Source organism: Phascolarctos cinereus, unplaced genomic scaffold, assembly GCF_003287225.1.
Source record: "Phascolarctos cinereus isolate Bilbo 61053 unplaced genomic scaffold, phaCin_HiC Scaffold_3;HRSCAF=262, whole genome shotgun sequence".
NCBI classification, from domain to species: domain Eukaryota; kingdom Metazoa; phylum Chordata; class Mammalia; order Diprotodontia; family Phascolarctidae; genus Phascolarctos; species Phascolarctos cinereus.
The window spans coordinates 107,010,323-107,033,177 of record NW_027555736.1 but is presented as its reverse complement, the minus strand read 5'-3'; the positions used below and the strand labels follow the sequence as shown (position 1 = coordinate 107,033,177).

Genomic DNA, 22,855 nt, shown 5'->3' with positions numbered 1-22,855 from the left:
TTAGGGGCTTCAGATCCTGGGGAGGAGGACAATTGGGTGTCTTTACAAAAAAACAGTCTGTGGGCCCCAGGAGAGAGATGGGTAGGAGCACGAAGTTAAGTCTAGTGGTGTGTTGTTACCCCAGGTATCGGCTGAACAGGCAACAAGGACTTTGAAGGGTGTTACGGATGGCATCGAGCCCCAGCCTGGCAGTCAGGAACCTGGAAACCTAGACCCACATGACCTAGTGGTTATATAAACTTTTGTCTCCCTGAGCCTCAGTTTCCTTTTATATAAAAGAAAGGGGTTGAATTTTGTGAGTGCTGCTGTCCTTTGTGCAGCTCTAAAATTCTATAATTTCTACTAGGGTCCTATCTTCTACCTACTTTTGGATTTAGGATCTATTTACAGTGTCCAGCAGCAGGGAATACACACACGCAACTAACTAGTCAATGTTATAGCAAAGTTTTTTATCAAAAATGTTATAAAATAGAAAACAAGGTCATTAGGAGCCCTAGGAAAACTGCTCACTAGTGGTCCCCCAGGTGTTCAAGCCTTCCCTTTTCCAAAGATGGCCATTCCCGACCCACATGCAGTTAGACACAAGTTAACTGTGCTCAACTCTTCATTGCAAGGAGCTCACCGGCAAGGCATAGAAGGGACATGGTTTCTGGTGTCCCAGAGTTCAGAAGTTAGCACAAGTAGCTCCTTTTCTTTGGAAAAGACTAAACATCTCGTAAAGCGCTTATCCAGCAGGCTGGAGTGTCCTTGTCAGCAGCACTGCACTGCCCAGCAGGTTCTCCCCAAACTCGGGCCACTTTTAGGTGCGGTCACCCTCCAGCCTTCTCTGATGGCCTGTCAGTGATGCTAGTAAAAGCAGTTTCCTCTGATCCACCCCAGAATAAACTGAGTATCTGCCGACTCTTGAGTTTGGGTGCAGGACTGTGGGGCGCCTAGCAATGGTAAGAAGCAGCCATACTGGGTTCGGGGGTGAGGCAGCTCTGGGACAGGGACCCTGGATTATAAAAGTCAGCACTGTGTGTTTTCAAACAGACATGGGATGGTGAGGATATGTGCAATACTAGGAAGCCAGGAAAGCCATCTCCAGATTGTCTGGCCCCGTTCCGTTCCCCACTATCCCTTGGGCCCACTTGTGTAGTCGACTGTAGAGGGGGAAGCCCTGGTTCTCACGGTACAGGTAGACGCCAGTGATAGCGTTCCACTGGGGCCGCGGCTGGGTCCCCTCGACAGCAAACTCTTGAACCAGCTCCTTGTCCTCTTTGTCCAGGGCCACAAAGCCGAAGAAACGGCGCACGTTGTTGGCGGCCAGCACCCGGGAGTGTACTTCTGCCGTCCTCTGGAACAGTTGGGACTCGTTAGCCCGGTACTGAGCCCAGTATGCCTCTTGGCGGTAGCCCAGCGGCGAACAGCAGTGCTTTAGGCACTTGGTGAGGAAGACAAGGACAGCCACCACGCCAATCAGCAGCCACCCAAAGAGCTGGGTCAGAGAGAGTAGGCAGGTGTGAGGTGGAGTTTTCCCTTGTCCCAAAAAAGAGTTGCTAACTACGCCCCCCATCTAAACAAGGACCTCGAGGGGGAAAAGGATGGGAGACCAGGAACAGAGGTTCAGTAAAAACTACCCTTGGCTGGGAGATGGGGATTCTAGTCCTGGCTTGACAATAATTAACTGCATGACAGCAAAGTCAACTGTGGTCTCTGGATCTGTTTGCTCTTCTGAGGAATGAGAGTCAGAACAGCGTTCTCTTGCAATTGTAATATGTCATGTTAATACCTTTCTGCCTTCTTTGTCTCCTACTTAGTCTCTCCTAATCTCTCTGTATCTGTGCCTGTCCATTTTCCTCTTGAACACACCGTCCTTTCTGTCCCCTTGTGTCTGCCCATTTGTTTTTGCCTGTCCTCTTCATCATAGTTAAAGCTGAAAAGGACCTTAGAGATGATCTAGTCCCACTCCTTTTACAGATGATGAAACTGAAGTCTAGACATTAAGTGACTTTACCTAGGATCACCCAGCGAGTAAATATGGGAGGATGAATTTGAACTCAGGTCTTTCAGCCTTTAGCACAAACACCTGGCATGTAGGAGGCACTTAATGCTTATTGTTGGTCCTGATGCCAAGGCCAGTACTCATCTGCCACACTGTGCTGCATCTCCCCTTCAGCCGGTGCCTTTTAAAGACCTTTAAGTGAAAATTCTTTGCTTCCCACTACTTGGCTCTGCCACAGTTTCCCTTTCTCCTATCTAATAACTCCTGTTTTTTCTCTCATCAACTCATTACCAGAAAATGCCTTTAGAGGTTCTCTAGCCCAATTTATGGGGCAGCTAGGTGGTACAGGGGATAGAGTGCTGAGTGCCAGACTTGGAGTCAGAAACACTCATCTTCCTGAGTTCAAATCTAGTCTCAGACACTAGCTGTGTGACCCTGGGCAAGTCACTTAACCCTGTTTGCCTCAGTTTCCTCATCTGTAAAATGAGCTGGAGAAGGAAATGACAGACCACTCCAGTATCTTTGACAAGAAAACCCCAAATGGGGTCACAAAGAGTCAAAAATCCCTGAAAAATGACTGAATCCCAGTTTATTTCCCAATGCAGGAATCCCCTAGACAGCATCTCTGATACCGTGACCATCAAACTTTTTTGAACACCTCCAGGGATGAGTACCTTATCAGGTAGCTCTTTATATTGTCCAACAACTTATGATTCTTACCAACGTCTTATAAAGAGCCATCCAGAGGAGAAAGAAAGGGATATGGGAAGAAAGTGACAACATTTATGTTCTTTTATTTTACCAATTCAACACTGCCTACATACCAGTCATCCCTGATGTGAGCTTGTAACCACTGGAGCTGGGCCTCATAGATCATCAGATAATCACACTTGAAACACAACATTAACCAAGCTATGTCTCCAGCAGGGGATAGGCAGCTTTAGGCGGCCACACTCATGTGGTTCCCCTTAACAAGTAATCGTCTGCTTGGTGTCTCACCAGGATTAACCATTTAGTCTATGGCTTAGGCTAAGTGTCCATCTGGGCCACAATCAGAAGTCAGTCCATGGCTAGGGTTAGAAATCATTCTGTGAAGAGGCATCAAGGAGTGGAGATCAGAGAACAGACCTTGGAGTCTAGAAAGACTTGGATTTAAGTCCTGACCCTGAAAGATACTGGGCAAGTGTTCAGATGACCCTGGGCAAGTCACTTTATCTCTAGCTGCCCCCTCCCAAGAATATTTCTAAATTGAAGAATAATTTGGTGGAGAGAATGCCCTATGCCAATAAAATCACAGGTCCAATTTTTTTTTTTAAAGAAACCAGACTATGCCCAGGGTCAGTCTGTGGATGAGGCAAGGGATCAATATGTGACTGAAGAATAAGGAACTGGAATCATTAATATGGCTTTATTAGCACCGAGCATTACCCACTTCTAACACCAAAGGTTCTTCTTACTCTGGAGAGTAAAGTTGGCAGGTTGGTACTAGATCCTTTCTATTCTCTCCTCTCTACCCAACAGGAGCAAAACTGAAGTCTTTCCAGTATTTTTCCTTGCCTACCTCGAGCTGGGGGGAGAAGGGGAAGGGTGGTTTAAGGTGTGATCTTTTCTCTACCACTGCCCTCCCCTCCTAAAAAAAAAACTGGGGGGCAGCTAGGTGGTATAGTGGATAGAGCACTGGCCCTGGATTCGGGAGGACCTGAGTTCAAATCTGGCCTCAGACACATAACACTTAATAGCTGTGTGACCCTGGGCAAATCACTTAACCCCATTGCCTAGCCAAAAAAAAAAAAAGAGGAAAAAACAAAAAACTGGTTTGATTTTTTTTTTCATGTAGGGACAATATAATGACCAGATACATGGAGTGTACATCAGAAAAGTTAATAGCTCACCATAGCTCTGAGCCCCCAGTTAGGAAAATTAATAAGTTGGAGCCCTGGGTTTAAATCCTGCCTTAGATACTTGCTACCTATGTGACCCTGGGGAAGGGTTGCATCAATAAGGGACCTCCTCAGTAAAAAAGAGGGGGGTGCACTCAATGGCCTCTAAGGTCCTTTCTGCCTCTAAACCTATGCTTCTATGAATAAAGGTTCCGATTCTATCAGCAGCAGCTAGTACATCCTCTAGCACAGCATCCCAGCTCCTGAAGGGGTGTGGGAGCTAAGCCCCTCTTCACTTTCCACAAAAACTTGACTTACCTGGGACTCATACTTGAGTCTTCGGCTCACCTCCTCCTGGAAGCCCGACAAGTTTGCTGGGGCCTCCCCACAGGGGAACTTGGCCAGGACCTCAACTGCATGGTCCTGGGGAAAACCTCCCCTGTCATCTGTCAGTGAGGAGGGGTCCACAAACTCACTGAGGGCACAGACGTAGGCCTCTCCTCTGAGCAGCGAAAGGACAGACCAGGTGACTGGAGCCACAGCTGCACGACCTAGGATGGAGCTCAAGAGAAGGAAATTGGGGGCAGCTGAGCAGTTCTTGGCCCGGCGGAGCTGACACTCAGCCACCAGGTTCCAAGTGTGAGTGTTGAGGATGACACCAATGAGGAAGAGAGCCAAGGCAGGGACCCCAATGGCTGTCAGCCCATAAATGTAGTTTCTGGCTGGGGAGCAAGGACAGTGAAAGGCCACCACGGAGAACAGCTCCTGGCTCCCCACTGTGCCCAGGGCCACCAGCCCATTGAAGATCATCACATCCTTGCTCTTGAAAAAGAGCGACAGGAAGCGGAAATTCTCCACAATCAGGGCTGACATGGTGATGAACCAAGATGTTCAATCTGCAGAAATAAAGAGAAGGGGCCTGGGTGAATTCAGGTATTAGAATCCTGGTGATTACTGGGGAAAAGGGACAAGGTTGACCAGGGGACATGTGATCTACTGGAAAGAACCTCAAGGTAGCAGTCAAGAGATGTTCTGTATCCTTTCACAGAATGTGTGACCCTGAGCAAGGCACTTCCCTTTACAGGCCTTGGTACTGTATCTGTGAAATGGGAGAAGATAATACTTATCCATTCCTACTTCTTGGGTTGTATGAAAAGAAAATAACACTATCTCATTTACACAGATCTTCAAAAGCACTGTCCTATTTTCACAATGACCCTGAGAGGCAGGTAGGATGGGTGCTATTATCCTTATTTTACCAATGAGAAAACTGAAGCTAAGACAGAGGAAGGATCAGCCAAGAGTAAACAGAATCAAAGGCGGCGTTGCTCTAGAGCTCCTGACTTCTCTGAGAGGTCATTAGATTGGGAGCTCCTTGAGGGAAAGGCTAGTTTTTGCCTTCTTTTGCATCCCCAGCATTTAGCAACACACTGGGTACATAGAAGGCATTTGCTTTAATGCAAGTTGGAAAACAAACTATTTTAAAAAGTAATAGAATTTCTCAGTCCCCTGTCTCCTTACTTTCCAAGTCATCCACTCTGCCTGAGGCAGAACCAGAATTTGAACCCAGGTCCTCAGAGTCTGAATCCATCATTTTTGTTTTTTCCAATATGCTATGCTGTGTAGAATTCCTGAGAGGAAAAGGGAAGGGTGTTTCCAAGGAATTGCAAAATGAAGGACACCAGATTAGCTAGCCTCTAAATTTCTGTCTTCCTATTAAGGGGCTCAGATAATTGAGAGATGGGCAGAGCCAACAAGTTTTCAGTTCTGTTTTGAGCAAAATCAGCAGTGGCAAAATGTCAGGAGGTAGCGTCGGCCTCCTCTCCCTGGGATGCTCTCTCTGCAAAGCCCCTCCTTGGGCCTTAACCACAGGCTGCCTTCCCCCCTCCCATCTAGAACTTGGCCCCATCTCTACCCCACAGTCTCGGAAAACAGTGGCTTCCGGGCTTGAGGCAAAAGGGAAATTGGGAGCAGAGCTTGGGTACCTGCCTATCTTTGCTCTGCTCTGCTCCAGCCCAATGCTTTACTTCTCAGAACTCTGTCTCTAAGGTGATGGCCCAGAAATTGGGGTGAGTGAGGGAATAACGAGAGACTTTGGGAAGCTGTGTGCTCCATTTAAAGGAGGAGACTGTGGGAGGCCTCAGCAAAGGGTCTCTACCGTCTTCTGGGTCCTATTCCTGGGGACTCCTCTGTTTTTATTTGTTTTTGTTTTTTTGTGAACATGACAATGATCAACAAACAAATACAATAGATTGTATAAGGAACTGTAAACTTCTATAAAAATCTACAAACCTTAATTACTTATAGTTTGCTTGTTTTTTTAAATAAACATGCATATATATTTATCACATTTTACAAGGTAACACTAAAATTGCTCTATTTATGTCCCTTTTAACACTTCATTTTGCTATATTCTCTGCATTTAAAAATGTTTTATTGATGATCTTTATTGACGAACAATAGCTCCTACCTATTGTTACCCACTAACCCAGATATGAGGAACCTGTGGCCTTGAGGCCACATGCGGCCCTCTAGGTCCTTAAGTGCAGCCCTTTGATTGAATGCAAAAGAACTTTGGATTCAAAGGGCCACACTTGAAGATCGAGAGGGCCACATGTGGCCTCGAGGCCGCAGGGTCCCCACCCCTGCGCTAACCTATTTCTCCATAGATGTCTGTGCTTGGAGCAAATACGTATAGACCAACAAATCAATTCTTTGGGCTCAGTGTATGTTTTAGGCTCAGGCAACAGGAATTCCCCGAAGCTGCTAAGTGTTAGTGACATCTTCCCCCTTGTCTCTGTGGTCTAGGAGGAAGGAAGACCCTCTTCCTTATCTTTTGTAAAGCTTTCAGGGAGACTCAAGGACAGATATGTACTTCCTAGAAGACAGCAGTACCTAGGGAAGCCATGGCCTGAGAATCGCCAGTACTGTGGGTACAAAGTACCTACCCACACACCCACACACACACCACTTCTCAGCCTGCTGTGCCCCAACCTTTAATTTTTGTGACAAGAATTAAAAAAAGATGCAGTTCCAGTTTCCCTCTTTTCATTCCCAGCCCCCTTCCTGGTAACCCTTCAAGGTCCTCCTCCTGTTCATCCAAGAGAGCCTTACTCAGAAGTCTGGACAATCCTGTATAAGCAAAACCAGGCCCTGTCCTGCTAAACTTGAGTCTTAAATCTGGATCTCAACATTCCTTTCATAGGCTCCTTTGGGGCTTCCTTACATGGCCCGCCACCCAGCACAGTCCAGTGTCACAAACAAAGGGGAGGGTAAAGACAAGATCCTGGACTTCAGAGACCAACTCTCTGAAAAGCAGTTTATAGTTCTTTGTGGGAAGGGCTGGGGGATAATGGCCCAGGGCACCAGAGGCAATCCCTACTCCCCTTCCCCCAGTCCCCATTTGGGTCTTCTCCCCTTTCTATGACCACAGAGATTCTAGTGTTATCGCTGGGGAGGCTCAGTTTCACAAACGCCACCCAGATAAGTTGAAGACGGAAGACCAGATGACCAATTGGAGCTGGACAACAGTTAGATTCTGAGGGGCCAAACCACTGCCCACGGACAGGCATGAGATACAGATGCCCAGGGCTAGAGCCCAGATCTCACCAGCACTGAGGGATGGGAACAAGGGCCATGTGCGTCCCCTCAAGTGGGGAGGGGGGTACTCTCTGTGGTCAAGAAGTGTCTTTTGTGGGGCTGAGGCCTTTTCTTCATGCCTTGGGGGCAGATGTCTAGGCAGGCCCCGTTCCTCGCCGCTTTGTCCCCTTCTGGCCGCTAATGACACAGTATTGCAAAAGTTGTCATCCGTTCTCCCCCAACCCCTCTGGGTGAGCTCGGTCACTCACCTGGGATCTGGGCTCCGGAAGGGTGTCGGGTACGAGGGCTGGGGACAGCCCCCACCGGGCTGGGCAGCGGGCACAGGCAGCAGGCACCACGCCCGGCGGCCTCCTGCTCGCGCTCAGCAGTCGTTTCCTCTGCCTCCTAGCAGGCTCCGTTTGGGGGTTTTGATTTGCTGGGTTGGGGCTGGGGCTTCCTGCAGGGTCAGATTAGAGGGGGAAGATCGCAGAGGCCCAGCGAGGGATGAAAGGGGGCAGCAGCTTCGGGAAGTGGCAGCGAGGCTTGGAGAAAGTTTAAACCCAAAAAGAAATAAATAAAGAATGGAAAAGCGCGTGTGCGCGAGAGTGGAAAAACAGCTTCCCCAGCGTCCTCAAGGGAGGGGAAGAAGGGGGGAGCTGGGGAGCTGGGGGGCGGGGGAGTGGGGAGGAGGCCGCCCGTCCGCTGGCCCTCCCGGGGCTGCTCCGCAGCTCCGCCCACCCGGCCCAGCGAGTTTGAGCCCCACGGGGTAACTCCAGTCCCTCTTTCTAAGAGTTGGGTTGTCGGCTCCCACTGGCGCAGACATTCCGGCTTTGGGACAGGGGAGAGGAGCCGAGGTCAGGGAGCCCGGCCCCCGGGGGACAAAGGGCTCAGACGTCAATAAGCCCGAGAGACCAGTCTAGAGGACTCCGGCTGGCTCCCCAGATTAGGAGTTGGGGAGGTCAAAGAAGAGGAGAGGAGAGCCAACTGGGTCTGCGGGAAGATCTGGTCTGGGTGCTTCCAAGATCAATTCAACCAGCATTTATTAAGCCCCTTCTTGTTTGCAAGGTACTGGGATAGGAGCTGAAGAAAAAAGAACAGAACCAATATGGTCCTTGCCCTCAAGGATCTTACCTTCTTCTGGGGAGGTACAACAGGCGAACAAGTAAGTAAAAGCGAATATATACCAAATAATTATTTTTTTCTTTTATTATTAAATTTTATTGGTGGTTTTTATTTTTACATCACCTAAAGTTTTTAATATATATTTCCTCCATTCCCCTCCTTCACAGATCCATCCCTTATGACAAAAAAAAATTATTTTGACAAAATTTTTAAAAAAGAAAAAAAGTCCAGCAAAACTAAACAACGTATCAGCCAAGTGATAGTTTATGAGCTTCACACCCATAGTCCCTCCTTCAGCAAAAAAGGGAGGGATTTGTATTCTCATAACTATCCTATGAGGACAAATTTTTTATTTCAAGAGTGAGAGAGTGCCAATAGCTATCTGCAGGGCCTCCTCCTTCATCTTCCCCACCTCCATCACCTACCTGGCATGGGCTGCTGAGGGAATCTAGGACCCCAGCTGCCTGAGCTCTCTGTGGGTTAGAAGAAAAGATTATTCTTGTCCACCTCTGACTATCCTTTTACTCTGCCTTCTTGGCTGGGCAGGGGAGACCCCTGATTTCTCCTTTGTTCTGCCTTCTGATGTCTTGCTCTGCATTTTAACTGACCATGGCCCTGCTCTGCATTTTAACAGACCATGGCCCTCTCCTTGCCAATTCTTCTCCTTTAGGTTCATCAAAATCCTTCTGTCCTAAATTATCTCCAAAAACCCATTCACAGTCTACCTCTGCGGTCTTATTTCATATTACATACATTTCACACTCTCTACTTTCCAGCTAAACTGACCTATTTGCTGTTGCCCCAAATTTTCAGTCCATCTCCTGCCTCCGTGGTTTTGCAAAAACTGGTTTCCATGCACTCCTTCCTAACCTCAATTTGGGAGGAGAGAGACCAGAGGTGGTAAATTGTTAGTCTGTCCCTTCCTACACAACTGGTCTAACAGCTGCATTTCTTTGGGGGATCAGGCTTTAGGAAGGTATTTAGCTACATTCCCCTTACTTTCAGTTAGCTATCTGAATGTATATATGGAGGAGGGGAGCTGAGCTGCAAGGAGGTGCAGAGATTATCCTGTGGATTCTCCATAGGAAGAACCGTGGACTTTTTCAGAGATAAGGGAAGCTCAAACTCAAAAGTACCCTCAGCCTCAGATAGACAGGGTCAGGAAGGTAATTGTTGCTGAGAGGGACAAACAATAGTATGCTATGATGCAATCCCAAACAAAATAGAAATTACTTTGGGGTCTTCTGTTCTTTTGGATTCCGTGGGCCTCTGCTCCTTTCCATCCGTTTTGTTGATGGAAGGATAATATTGATGATGTTGATTATCAGGGATGATAAACACTGTGTAGTCATAGGAACCGACATCCCTGCTCTCCGTGTACCTCTAGCCAGGTGACCAAGAGAGCCATATGCCCAGGCTAAGAGGCCTGCATTTCCTTCTGCTTTCTAGGCTTTTCTCCCCTCTGTCTGAAATGTACTCCATGCTCCACACCCCCCCCATCCCAAACGACCTCTTCAAATCCTGTTCCCTCTTTTAAGTCCCAGGTCAAATGCCAGCTTCATGAAGCTTTTCTTTATGTCTTCCCCTCCCTTCTCTGCTGGCCCCAAGTTGGGTATGATTTCTTGATCCTCTGAACTAAGGCAACACTTTGTGCCTGTCATGGGCTCATAACATTTGGTCCCGTTTCATTATTTGTGCACAGAAGAGGTGACATTGCAGAGTGGATAGAGGCACGGGACTTGGGGTTTTTTCTGGGGGTGTCACTATTTTCTGTTTCTTTAGGAAGGAGTTTTGTTTTCTCTTATACAGGCCACACCCTGCCAGACCCAATACTTTCCCCTCCCTCTTCCCCCTCCTTTCCTGTGACTCATTTGCACCCCTTTGGCAGCTAGAAGTGAGATTTAGCTCAAATGGGGAGAGGAGGAGTGAGGCTCTGTCTTGCAGCTGCAGTTAGAAACAGTGTCTAGTTTTGGTGCTGACTTCTTACTCTGCTCCCAGGTCCTGAGATCCCACAATGCAGTCCCCCACCCACCCTAGAATTTCTCCTCCAGTTTATCCTTCCCAAATACCAAAGTGAGGAAGGGAGTGTTTCTAACAGCCAAAGCCCTGGACAAAGTCAGCATCTAACTTTCCAGAATCTTAGGATTGAAGGGGACCTCTGGGCCATCTACTCCAACTCATCCCTGAACTAGAATCCACTGCATCTCCCAGATAAGGAATGGCTCCCTCTCTCTCCGGGAGGGAGAACCCATTACCTCCCTGGACAGCCCATTCTACTTTTGTTGTTCAGTTGTGTCCAACTCTTCGTGACCCCATTTTCCTTTTCTTTCTCCAGCTCATTTTTCAGATGAGGAAACTGAGGCAAACAGTATAAAGTGACTTGCCTAGGTCACACAGCTAATAAGTGTCTGAGTGGTTCCTCCTATTGGTTTTAATTTTTACTTACAACTTCACTAATGTGAAAATATGTTTAATAGGAAAGTAAATGTAAAGCCTATATCAGATTGTGTGCCGTCTTGGGGAGGGTGGCGGGGGGGAGAAAGGGTGAGAAAAAATTTCAACTCAAAAGCATATGGAAGTGATTGTTGATAAATCAAAATAAATTAATAAAATTAAAAAAAATAAGTATCTGAGGCCAGATTTGAGCTCAGGTCTTCCTGACTCCAGACCCAGTGCTCTATCCACTGAGCCATCTAGCTTCCCTCCATTCTACTTTGAGATTTCCCTAATTGTAAGAAACGGCAAACCACTCCTATATCTGCCAAGAAAACCCCAAATGGCGTCACGAAAAGTTGGAAAGGACTGAAATGACTCAACAGTAGCAATTGTAAGACAAATTTTCCTCATATCAAGTCTAAATTTGTCATTTTTCTACTTTCCAACTATTGCTTCAGGGGCATGGCTGGAAGTGATATGGGAATGGGGAGAGGGAAGGGCTTTGCTGTTCTGGGAGATCTTGGACTTTACTGCCCTATATTGTGAGATGGTTAACTGCAGAGTCAAAGGAAGCGTTGAATAAATAACCTTCAAAATACTTAAAGATAGCAATCTTATAGCTACCTTTCCATTTCCCCTCCCAGTCTTCCCTTCTCCAGGGTAACTATCTCAATCGATTCTTCAATCAAGCCTCATATGGCATTAAACTTGAAACTCTTCCCTATCTTGGTAGTCCTCATCTGAACCCTTTCCAGTTTATCAATATCCTTCCCAAAATATGACATCCAGAATGGAAGACTGTGCTGCAGATGTGGTCTGATCCACAGCAGAATCCCTCGCTATGGACTCCTTAGCCCTGGCCACTGTGCCATTCTAAATGCAATTTAAGATTGCATTAGCTTTCTTGACCTAACACAATGTTGATCCGTATCAAACTTGGAGGCCACTAAGACCTTCCCCCACCTTATACTTCATTCTTACAGCCAGGCAAACTTCGGTTGAAGCTGGAATGTTGGTACAGGGGACAGCCCTCTTCAGTTACATAAATCTACGTATCTTACTTGACTGAGAGAGGTCAAGGAGTCAGGAAAACCTGGGTTCAAATCTTGCTTTAGATATTTACTAGCTGTGTGACCCTGGACAAAGCATTTGCCTCAGTCTCCTCATCTGTAAAATGAGGGTGTTGTACTTAATGTTCTTTAAGTTCCCTTTCAGTTCCAACTCTATGATCCTATGAACCTATTTCATAGGCTTCCTCTTAGGGCAAGATTTTATATTTAAAGTTTTTAGCATCAGTTCTGAATAAGGAACTAAATAGTAAGCTGTTTGGATCCATAGCATGGCATGTTCTACTAGGGAATGGGCATAGTGGTATTTGGTGTTTAAATCCCAACCCTTCCTGCCACTTGAATTTTCTCTGGATTCTAATTATGGCTTTGCCTCCTCCCACTTTCCTACCCCTTTGGGAGAAGAATATTCTGAAGACCTAGGATCTCAAAGCCTGGGAGTGAGTGAGACTGAAAGATGATAGAAAAATTCATTCAGAACCTAGCATGGTCCTATAGATATAATAGACCTTAATAAATGTTCATTTAATTAAGCAATTTATTTATTCACCCTGAAGGCTTGAGGACTGAATGTGTGCCCTCTCTCAGGGGTATTCACATCTTAAATTAGGAATATGGAGAAGGCAATTCTCATTGACAAAGGCATCATTACACTTTTGATATTTTATAGGAGAAATATTTTATAGCGTATATATCTTGTGGAGGCAGACCTTCCCTACCTCCCCTCATACCCCTCCATGATTCCAAGTAGTTTCCACTGGGGAAGATAGTAGGGGTTGTATTAAAGATCCTTTCCCCTAACTCCCAAATCCTAAAGATAAAGTCTCACAATCTGTGCCTTTCTGAAAGCTGCCACAGCGGCTGTGCTGGCCCACAATGATGGGTGACATCTAGCCGGGTGCTGTCCAATGTTGAGGAGGTGGGGCTAAAAGGAGGGTAATACCTCTCTTACCCCAGCTGCTGCGGGTTATAGAGAGGACTGGGACAGTGGAAATGGCTCGGTGCAACACATCACTGCTGAAGCCAGAACTCAGAATTGGCCCAAGCTCATCCATAGACACATCCATAGACAGTGATTAAGTTGAGGGTCCTTATCTCAAAATCCTTGAGCCTGAAGAATTCCAGAGGGCTTAGGCCTTGTGGGGGATATTGTTTCATTATTCTAAGCCTCAGTTTCCCTGGTTGTAAAATGGGGAAGCCTTCCAGATCCTTGCCTCAAAGGTAATCAGTCAGCAGGGTAAGTTGAGAAATATACAGCAAGCTCCCTGAACTCCAGGGGAGGAGAAAGTGCTTTTCTCAAACACAAAGTCTCAGTATTATCATTATGAACATCATCATAGATACTGTGCAGCTCACCTGTCCTGGAGCAGAATTTTCAGTCTCCAGATGCTAACTGTCTATCTCACACGGTAAGGGATGTGCAGGTAAGGTCCTCATCTTATCTCTCTTTACCCCACAAGACAAATCTCAGTTCCTGTGACTTTTCAGACTTTTTCCTGTGATATCCCCAACAAAGGTTCCTGGAACATTAGAACTGGTTATCCAGTTCTTGCTGAGAGAAGACAAGGGCTAATTCACCTGTTAGGGAAGGGAGTATTGGATGGAAAAAGGCTGGGGACCTACAGAAATCTCTCCCTGTTTTCTTTCCCCCGTTTCTCCCAACAACTCATTAACCCTACTCTGATCTATTCTGATTAATACTGCTAATCTTATCTCCCCATGAAGAGTGAGTGAATTTTTTTTTAAGGAGTAGGGAAATAGTGAAGTTGTTGATTTAGGACAAGCCAGCCTCTCTCTCTCTCTCTCTCTCTCTCTCTCTCTCTCTCTCTCTCTCTCTCTCTCTCTCTCTCTCTCTCTCAGCTCCCACATCAGAAATTTCTCCTTTGTGGGAGGAGGCAGGCCAGGAGCATCCAGACTGCTAGTCTAGCTCCCTGGGCTTCATGGGCCCTTGACCAATAGCACCAACCACCAGCAGCTCCAGGATCCTTATTTTCTTCTTATTATGCAGTAGTCGCAATATGGTTTCCTGGCTCATGAAAAGTGCTTTTAAATCTTTTGCTGATGCTGACCTCAAGAGACCCAGTGGCCTCTCTGGTTGGCAGCATGAGAGGCTGATGGTAACAAGGTGGTCCTGAACCTGGAAGCAGATGTCTGCTCCATCTCATCAACCCAGACCTGAACCTGGCATGTGGCTTGCAGACCTGGAGCCAGGTCTTGCTCCCTCATACTTTGCTGAAGTAGGTGGCCACCTCCTTCCTCAGGGTCGGGGCTGGGCCAGGCCCAGGCACCCCACCTGCCCACCCGTTCTCCAGGAGTGGCTTCTCCTGGTCCAGCCGTAGTGGGGGCTTACAATTATGCCAGCTCTTGAGCAGCTGGTTCATGGTACCCTGGTCAGTAATGCCATGAAGCTTCCCCCGCTCATCCTCCTCCCCTTCAGCAGGGGCCTTGGTTGGTCTTGGGTGGGAGTGACCCAAGGTCAGGTCATGGTTCATGGCTTCGAAGAATTGTTGGATGCAGACCTTGGCGAAGGCCTTGGCGTGTTCAGTGCAGGTCTCATCAAAGAGTTTGCGCTCGATGTCGATGTAGTGGGACCAGTACTTGCTCTTGAGGAAGGCGGCCTGGGTGAAGCAGGGCCGAACTGCCCGGACGATGAATGCCAGGAGTGTGGTCAGCAGCACGAAGCTCCAGCCCAAAGCCTGAAAGGACCCCAAGTGGAGGGGTGAGTAGAGAAGGATAGCAGCTCCTTCCTACCATGCCCCACCTCCCTCTCTGTTCAGGAGTTACAGGCCCCTGTCACTGCCACTGGGGAGGCATATTAAACTTACAGTCCCTAGACCTGGATTTTAATCCTTCCTCAGATATTTACCAGCTGTGTGCCTTCTTAGAGTCCCAGTTTCTTCATCTGTAAAATGGGAATGATACTAACATTTGCCCTTCATTTTACAGATGAGAAGGACCTAAGTGGCACAGGAGATAGAGTACTGGGCCTGGAGTCAGGAAGACTTGAGTTCAAATTCAGCCTCACACACTTTCTAGTTGTACAATCTTGGGCAAATCAGTTAACCCCTATCTGCCTCAGTTTCCTCAACTGCAAAGTGGAATTAACAATAGAACCTATTAGAGGCAAATCACTTAACCCCTATCTGCCTCAGTTTCCTCAACTGCAAAGTGGAATTAATAATAGGACCTACCAGTGGCAAGTCACTTAACCTCTATCTGCCTCAGTTTCCTCAACTGCAAAGTGGAATTAATAATAGAACCCTACCAGGAGCAGGTAGGTGGCACAATGGATAGAGCACGGGCCCTGGAGTCAGGAGGATGTGAATTCAAATCAAGCTTCAGACAATTGACACTTAACTAGCAGTGTGACCTTGGGCAAGTCACTTAACCCTGATTGCCTCACCCCCCCCAAATATTAATAGAGCTCACCTTCCAGTGTTGTTATGAGGATCAACTGAGATAAGACTTGTAAAGTATCTGACACAGAACCTGGCACAGAGCAGGCCCTTAATAAATGCCTGTTCCCTTCTTTCCCTCCCCCTTACAGACTATATGAATATATTATTATTATTTCACATTCCTTCATATTATTTCACATTGATAGAATCTCAATAAACCACCTCCTCCAAGAGCCCTTCTCTAACCAAGCCCTCCCTTAGCGTTCTCTCTCCTCTGATCATGCTGCTCTTTAGAAACTTAAGCACCTTCTCCCCTGGATTGTTAGTGAACTTAGACCTCTTTCTTGTCTCCCCAGCTGGACTCCCAGAGATCTTATTATTCATACTTGTGTCTCCTATAGCTCTGGGATGGCCCACAGTCAGGCTCAATATATGATTTTTGTTTTGTGAGCCTGTTATACCATCCTGCAGAGAACCATCCCCACTTTCAAAATGGAAAAACTATAGCCCACATAGGTGACTTGCCCAAAGGTCCTTCAATGGAGCAAGACTCTTGATTCTAAGTCTCCCATAGTATCCATCAAGCTCCAAAACTCTGCTTTTGGAGAGTTTTTCCATTTCAGTTCTCCAGAGGAGTCTCCCCAAACCCTGCCCAACCCCACTCCATGCAGAAATGAGGTCTGATTTCCAAGAGGGGAAATACTGAAGGCTGGAATATATTTAATCCTACCCTACTTCTGTTCTTAACCAAGGGTCCAATCTCAGCCCCTCATTCTCACATAGGAGAGGGGACCTGCTGGCTATATTTGCCTGGGAAATGTATCCAAATGGCCCAGGGCCATTTTCTGTCTTTCTCAGCAAGGCCCTTCCTCCCCCTTTCCAGGTTCCCTAGTTTTAAAGGATGCAAATCCTTTGCGGCCTTCAATTATTCTTTAGGCAGGCTGGGACAGGCTGGGCTCCTAGGACCTGCTACGCCATTGGGCCTTGTACAGGCCCCAGAATCATCCCCCAGGCCTTGACCCTAGTCCAGCTAGGTAGGCTCCTGAGCTGGCAGAGGGGATTTCATTCTCAGGCCACACAGAAAGAAGTACCATGAAAATTGTTTTATAAGGTCCTGTTGAAGAAGATCAGGAAGTGAGGGAGACACCCGAGAGCTCACCTGGGAGATGCAGCGCAAATATCTGACGGCCACTTCCCGGGCAATCAGCCACTCTCCATCATAGATGTCCTGGCAAGGGATTCGAGCCAGCAGCCTGGCTATCTCCTGCTGGGCCAGGCTGGGGACTCGACTGGAATTTCCCAGAGTGGCCACAGGCACGGCTGTACAGAAGGCGCACAGGAAGCATTTGCCGTCCAGCAGGGTGACAGCTACCCAGACCACAGGTGCAATCAGTGCCCGCTGGGCCATGGAACAGAACATATATCGTAGCACAGCAGGGTCCTTATGCCGCTGGCCGGTGGGCCGCTTCCACTCCTCAGCCAGCATGGAGACATTGTTGTTCATCACCAGTCCCAGCAGGAAGAGCACCAAGGGGGGCACCAGGAGGATACCCCCACTGTATGCCAGATTGTACCCAGGCAGGCAGGGGCAGCTGAAGTCAAAAGCTGAGTATATCTGGGCACTGGCCAGAGCCATGATCCCACAGATGCCATTCATGAAGGACTCCTGGTTAGACTGCAGGAACTGGAATATCATCCGGAACTTATCCATCGTGCTGCCCCACAGGCCACCCTGGCTCCCCTCTTCTCAAGAGCCCGGGGACCAGCTGCCCAGCCTTGGTGCCCAGGAGCCCCGGACTTCCTGCTTTCAGTCAGCTCCTCACCACCTCAGAGCTGACCCCTTCTTCCTGGCCCCCTGTGTCTTGGTTTCCAGCCCCCTGGTCCGCAGGGGATGCCCAGGACAATGACTAGGGCACACTCTGCCTCAGATGCTTGGCTTTTCTCGCAGGGTATCCCTGGCCTCATGTCTCGGGGTCCCCCCAGACTGTGGAGGTTTGCAGGGCAGCGGCTGTCTTTCCTTCACTGACTGTGTCTCCAGTGCTGCCCCTCCTGCCAACCCCCACCCTTGGCTCTCCATGAGCTGGTTTGCAAATCCTGAGTCAGCTGGGGAGGCTTTCTCTCTCACTTGTTTTTCCTTTCTCCACCCCTTCCAGGACAGTCACCTCTGTAGCCATCAGCAAACAGCAAAACCACAAGGGGAGGGCCCTGATCTTGTCTGTGCTGCTCATCTGCCTAGGAAGAAAGGCCAAGTTCCCTGTGAGGATCAGGGGTGGGGGTGGGAGAGGACGGACAAGCCTAGAGGGGGACAGAACAAGTCCACGTTCAGTGAGGACAAAGTCTGGATAAAAAGCATGGTGGGGGCAGTGGGGAGGCTCATGCTGTTTCACAGAGAACAGAAGCATGTGCCTGCTGTGTGGGTGTGGAAGGGGGTGTAAGCAGATACAGAGGAGACCCTGCCCTGTGGGTGCTTCCCGAGGGGATGCCATCATGGTGGGGGGGAGGCCCAAGCTATGGGTGCTCAGCTCAGTCTCTGGCCAGACAGCCCGAGGAAGGTTGTCCTCTACCCCCTGGATCATCTCTGTGCGGATCCATGAACTTGTAACTGCTCCTTTTCTGTTCCGTGATGGATATTGAACGTCAAATATCACAAGGGGCTGACTGACCACCAAGACCACCTTAGTGCAAGACTGCGCCAGAGCCAGCTCATCTGGGCCAGCTAATTGTTCAGTTTTCAGTATGGGCATTTATAGTTTGGAAATCTGGGAATGAGACAAATTGGGGCTTGGTTTATTGTTTTGTTCATTGTCTAGACTTAAGAAAGTGATGGAAAAAAATGTGAATAAAACAGATTAAACTTATAAATGTGCTGTATGCACATTTTTCCCTCACAGAGCTAGTTGTTAAACATTTACCAGTATAGGCCTCATCTAATCCAACCCTTTCATCTCACAGACAGGAAAAGTGACATCTGAAGAGATAAAGTGCCTTAGACAAAGGGTTGCAGAATTACAACTGGGACTCAGTCTCTCGATGGTGATGTTAATAACTCACAATTCCCTTTAAGATTTTCAGAGTACATCCCTCACAACGCTGCTTCTCAATAATGGTCCCAGATAGTCATTCATCTGGCTTAGGGAAGGGAATAAAAGTGGGGGAGGGGAGTTCAAAAGTATGAGAAATAGATTCCAGCAAGGATTGTCATACGCCTGAAAAAGATAATAAATAATGATAGCTGACATTTCTATAGCTGCTTCCAAAGTGCTTTACATAGATTATCTCATTTGATCCTCGCAAAAATCTTGTGAGATAGGTGCTGTTATTATAATACCCATTTTACAGATGGGGAGGCTTAGATGACGTGATTTGACCTAGGTCACACAGCTGGTAAGTGTCTGAGGGAGGATTTGAACTGAGGTCTTCTTGACTCCAAGTCCATCATTCTATTCACATGCCAATGGAACTGCCTTCTTGTCCTGCCCAAAGGGTGTGTGTCTGTGTGTGCATTGTGTATGTGTCTGTGTGTCTGTGTGCTCCCCGGCACCTCTGCCATCTTCTCCCTGCTCCAACATTAAAAACAAAACAAAACAAAAAAAAACAAAAAACACAACACCCAGAGATCTTGCTTGGGAGGGAAACTCTGTGGACACTGGGACAGTGCCCTGAAGGGTTCTTTAATTCAGAGGGGGAAAGGGAGTGTTTTCAGGCTCCCTTTGAAGCCTGGGAAGCTCCTGGGAAAGCAGGCAGGCCCTAGTCCCAACCTGCCCCACCCTGACCGGCCCAGCCCTCTCCCAGTCTTGTCCTGAGGGCTCTTCTGTGTGGGTGTCTAGGTTGTTGTGGGTGTGCCCACGTGTGTTTGTCTGTGGAAGATAATGTATGTAAAATGCTTTGCAAACTTCACAAGACCCTATAAATGTGAGGTAATATTATTGTAATCTGTGTGTGTGTGTGTGTGTGTGTATTTATGTGCCATGTATCTGCATGCCTGTGTATGGTGAAAAAAAAAATCACTCAACTGCGATTCAGAAACACCTGGGTTCTAATCCTGCAGAGGACATGGAGAAGTTAGGATTTATGTTGTCGAATACCCACTTGTAAGATGCATTTATTAAGGGCCTGAGGCACCCTGTTATCAATGAAATCACAGATCCATTTATGTGGAAGAAGGCATGGCACTGGGAGGTCAATTCCCCCCACATAGACCGAGGTCTGTTGTTTAGTTGTGTCCGACCCTCCAAGAGCTCATTTGGGGTTTTCTTGGCAAAGATACTGGAGTGATTTGCTATTTCCTTCTCCAGATCACTTTACAGATGAGGAAACTGAGGCAAACAGGATTAAGTGACTTGCCCAGGGTCACACAGCTAGTAAGAGTCTGAGGCTGGATTTGAACTCAGGGAGATGATTCTTCCTGACTCCAGGCCTGAAGCTCTATCCACTGTGCCCTCAGTTTCCCCATCTACAATATGAGGTGTTAGATTAGATGATCTTTAAGGTTCTTTTTGTCTATCTTTGACCTATAAACCCTGTATATCCATACAAGTCTGGGTGCATGGGCATGTAGTGGTAGGTTTGTGTGATTCTCCAGGACTAATGCTGCCTGTGGTCAGATCTCTACCTCTTCTGGTAGAAGGTGCTTTTCACTCTGGTGATTACCCCAGGCATCTTCACTGTTGGGTGATGTTTCTGGGCAGAATAGATTGGAGTGGGGTGATCCCTCCCCTACCATGCAAAGTCCATCCTGAGATGGTTTCACAGAAATCTGATGTGATGATGCTGTCCCCAACATGTCACATGCAGGTGTCATTGCGTAGCCCAAATGGGGGCAGAATAGACATCTCTAGCCTCTTCTCCCCATACCTGTCTCCAAGAGAGATTTTTATTCCTGCCTGGAGGGAAAGCAGAAGATTGAGGTCAGAAGCTTGGCAGCTCTGCTTTTCTAGAGAGAGGGAATGCTGGGTTAGAATTACATCTATCTGCATCCTTAAATACTGTTAATTTAGGGGATGTGGTTTTCAGGTTCAAGGCAAAGTATTGATCGCTGCTCATTATTGTGAAAAGTAGGACCCAAGCTTTACATTCAAGGTTGGATTCCTTTCCCACAAAATTCAGTTCTGTCAAGAATGCACATAATAAACAGCAAGAAACCCATTTATCTGAGTCAATTGCAGAAATCAGAGAAAGAACACACAGGAGAATAGATACCAGACAATATGGAGTGAAGGAGCGCTCTTCTTGGGAGTGGGGTAACAGCTAAACCAAGAGAGAGTCCCAGGCATCACCCAAGGGGCAATTTCCCCAAAATCTCTAGAGCAGCAAGCTGGGAATAGAGACATGATGGGGAGTGGTAGCTCTTCTCATGTCAGTTTCTTCCCAGAGTCTTATTTTCTTCTCCAGCAACCCACGGTGGGGTTGGCACCATATATCTTCTCTCTCAAAGCTGGAAGCCAAAAGCACTCAAAGCAACTCAAGAGACTTGAAGGAAATGGAGAGACAGCACACTGAAGCTCTTTTCTTTCCCTCACTTGCCATCTCCACCCTGCCTCTCGTGCAGATGCGGGGGGGGGACGGAACATTGATCTTCACCAATGAGGAGAGCGTCCCATACCGATGGGCTTTGGGACTCAGGTTACAGCAAGAAGAATTGTATGAACTGATGCAGAGTGAAGTGAACAGGACCAGGAAAAGAATTTGTGCAATAAAACAATATTGTAAAGACAATCAACTTTGAAAGCCGTCAGAACTCTGATTGAATCAATGACCAACCACAATCCCAGAGAATTCATGATGAAACAGGTGACCTGAAAGACAAATGATTGACTCAGGGGTTAGAGGGAGGCATAATTTTTTGGGACATGGCCAATGTGGGAATTTGTTTTGCCTGACTATAAATGCTTTTACTAGAGATTTTGTTTTTTCTTGCTTTCTTAATTGGGGAAGAGAAAGAAGTCTGGGAGGGAGAAAAGGCAGATCTTGGAAAAATCAAATAAAATTTCACTAAAAAAAGGATATTGGAGAGGTCAAGAAAGGAGAGTTCTGGAGGCAAAAGGAAAGAAGAGACTGATTTGGGAGGGAGCCCACCGTCTTGGGATGAGAGCGCCGTTTGGCAATGACCATTTTGTTTGTTTGGGATGGGTATGGGGACAAGGAACTGCCTACTCAATGAGTTTTCTTTCACCCTTCCCCTTTGAAGTGGCTTCTTCCCAAGTGACCTTGTATTCTTAGGAAAGACCCCTAGGTGTTGGGCTGATGCCTCTTCTCCTCCCTCTTTCCACTTCCATGGATCTTGCACAAATTGCTCTCCAGTTTAGAAAGACCTTTGTTGGAAGGTCCCTCGGAGGCCATCTCTTCCAAACCATCCCTGAACAAGAATCCCCTCTGAGGGGCAGCTAGGTGGTGCAGTGGATAGAGCACCGGCCCTGAAGTCAGGAGGACCTGAGTTCAAATCCGGCCTCAGACCAAACACTTAATACTTACTAGCTGTGTGACCCTGGGCAAGTCACTTAACCCCAATTGCCTAAAAAGAAAAAAAAAAGAATCCCCTCTGCCTCATGTCCAACAAATAGTCATCTAGCCTTTGCTTCAAGACCTCCCATGAGGTGGCACCCACTCCATCCCAAGGCAGCCCATTCCAACTGGAGATAGCTTTAACAATACCAGGAAGTTTTCTCCTATGACAACTCCAAATTTGTCTCTCTGTAATCACTCCTAGTTCTTACTTCTTGGCCATGTAGAACAAGTGTCTCACCTTTTCCCAAGGGAGAGCCCTTTAAATACTTAAAGACAGCTCTTATCTCCCTCTCCTCTCCCCCTTCTCCATGACAACCTTATACAGTTCCTTTAACTGATACTCATATGACATGAACTTAAGGCCCTTCACTATTCTGGTTGCCCTCTTCCAGACACCACTCCCAATCCCACCCATTGTTTAAACCCCATCTCAAATCCCACCTTCTCCAAGAAGCCTTCCAGGACCAGTCCAACCCTCATAGATCTCTCTTTTCCCTGAGGCCATATATTTCCTGTACTACACATTTTCATATTTGGTTATAGTCACATCATTTAGCAGGTAGCTGGGGGATGTAATGGATAGAGTGCTGAACTAGGGGTCAGGAAGACCTGATCTGGAATACTGGTTCAGACAATTACTAGCTGTGTCACCCGGACTTTTTTTTTTTTAAGCAATTGGGGTTAAGTAACTTGCCCAGGGTCACACAGCTAGTAAGTGTCAAGTATTTGGTCTGAGGCCAGATTTGAACTCAGGTCCTCCTCACTTCAGGGCTGATGCTCCATCCTCTGCGCCACCTAGCTGCCCCTCACCCTGACTTTAATGTCCTAAGTCACTTAACCTGTTCCAAACCTCAGTTTCCCCATCTGTAAAATGGGGATGATAAT

General features: G+C 47.3%; 2 protein-coding genes and 2 long non-coding RNA genes across 4 annotated transcripts in view; 2 read left to right on the top strand and 2 right to left on the bottom strand.

Annotated features, from left to right (window-relative positions):
• Window positions 1-428: 428 nt before the first annotated feature.
• CALHM2 (calcium homeostasis modulator family member 2) lies at window positions 429-8,081 on the bottom strand. The gene is made up of 3 exons (XM_020967792.2): window positions 7,713-8,081; window positions 4,183-4,760; window positions 429-1,477 (listed from the first exon to the last, which is right to left on the bottom strand). Exons 2-3 carry the CDS (start codon window positions 4,735-4,737, stop codon window positions 1,061-1,063), a joined length of 972 nt encoding a protein of 323 aa, XP_020823451.1. The 5' UTR covers window positions 4,738-4,760; window positions 7,713-8,081; the 3' UTR covers window positions 429-1,060.
• A 91-nt stretch (window positions 8,082-8,172) lies between these two features.
• Window positions 8,173-22,855, top strand: part of LOC144456290 (uncharacterized) — a 40,921-nt gene continuing 26,238 nt past the window's right edge. The window contains exon 1 of the long non-coding RNA XR_013485274.1: window positions 8,173-8,605. This is a non-coding gene — a long non-coding RNA (uncharacterized LOC144456290). The remainder of the gene's footprint in view (window positions 8,606-22,855) is intronic.
• CALHM1 (calcium homeostasis modulator 1) lies at window positions 14,291-17,228 on the bottom strand. The gene is made up of 2 exons (XM_020967782.2): window positions 16,626-17,228; window positions 14,291-14,764 (listed from the first exon to the last, which is right to left on the bottom strand). The coding sequence occupies exons 1-2, from the start codon at window positions 17,175-17,177 to the stop codon at window positions 14,291-14,293; spliced, it is 1,026 nt and encodes a 341-aa protein (XP_020823441.1). The 5' UTR covers window positions 17,178-17,228.
• LOC110195168 (uncharacterized) lies at window positions 14,706-21,365 on the top strand. Its single transcript, XR_002320848.2, has 2 exons — window positions 14,706-14,787; window positions 16,578-21,365. It is a non-coding gene; the product is annotated as an uncharacterized LOC110195168 (long non-coding RNA).

Bases quoted from the DNA above. Each gene is read 5' to 3' on its own strand.
- CALHM2 (XM_020967792.2), bottom strand. From the start codon at position 4,737: ATGTCAGCCCTGATTGTGGAGAATTTCCGCTTCCTGTCGCTCTTTTTC. The intron at 1,478-4,182 runs GTAAGTCAAGTT...TCTCTGACCCAG, and splicing joins GACTCAAGTATGAGTCCCAG to CTCTTTGGGTGGCTGCTGAT.
- CALHM1 (XM_020967782.2), bottom strand. From the start codon at position 17,177: ATGGATAAGTTCCGGATGATATTCCAGTTCCTGCAGTCTAACCAGGAG. The intron at 14,765-16,625 runs GTGAGCTCTCGG...GGGTCCTTTCAG, and splicing joins ATTTGCGCTGCATCTCCCAG to GCTTTGGGCTGGAGCTTCGT.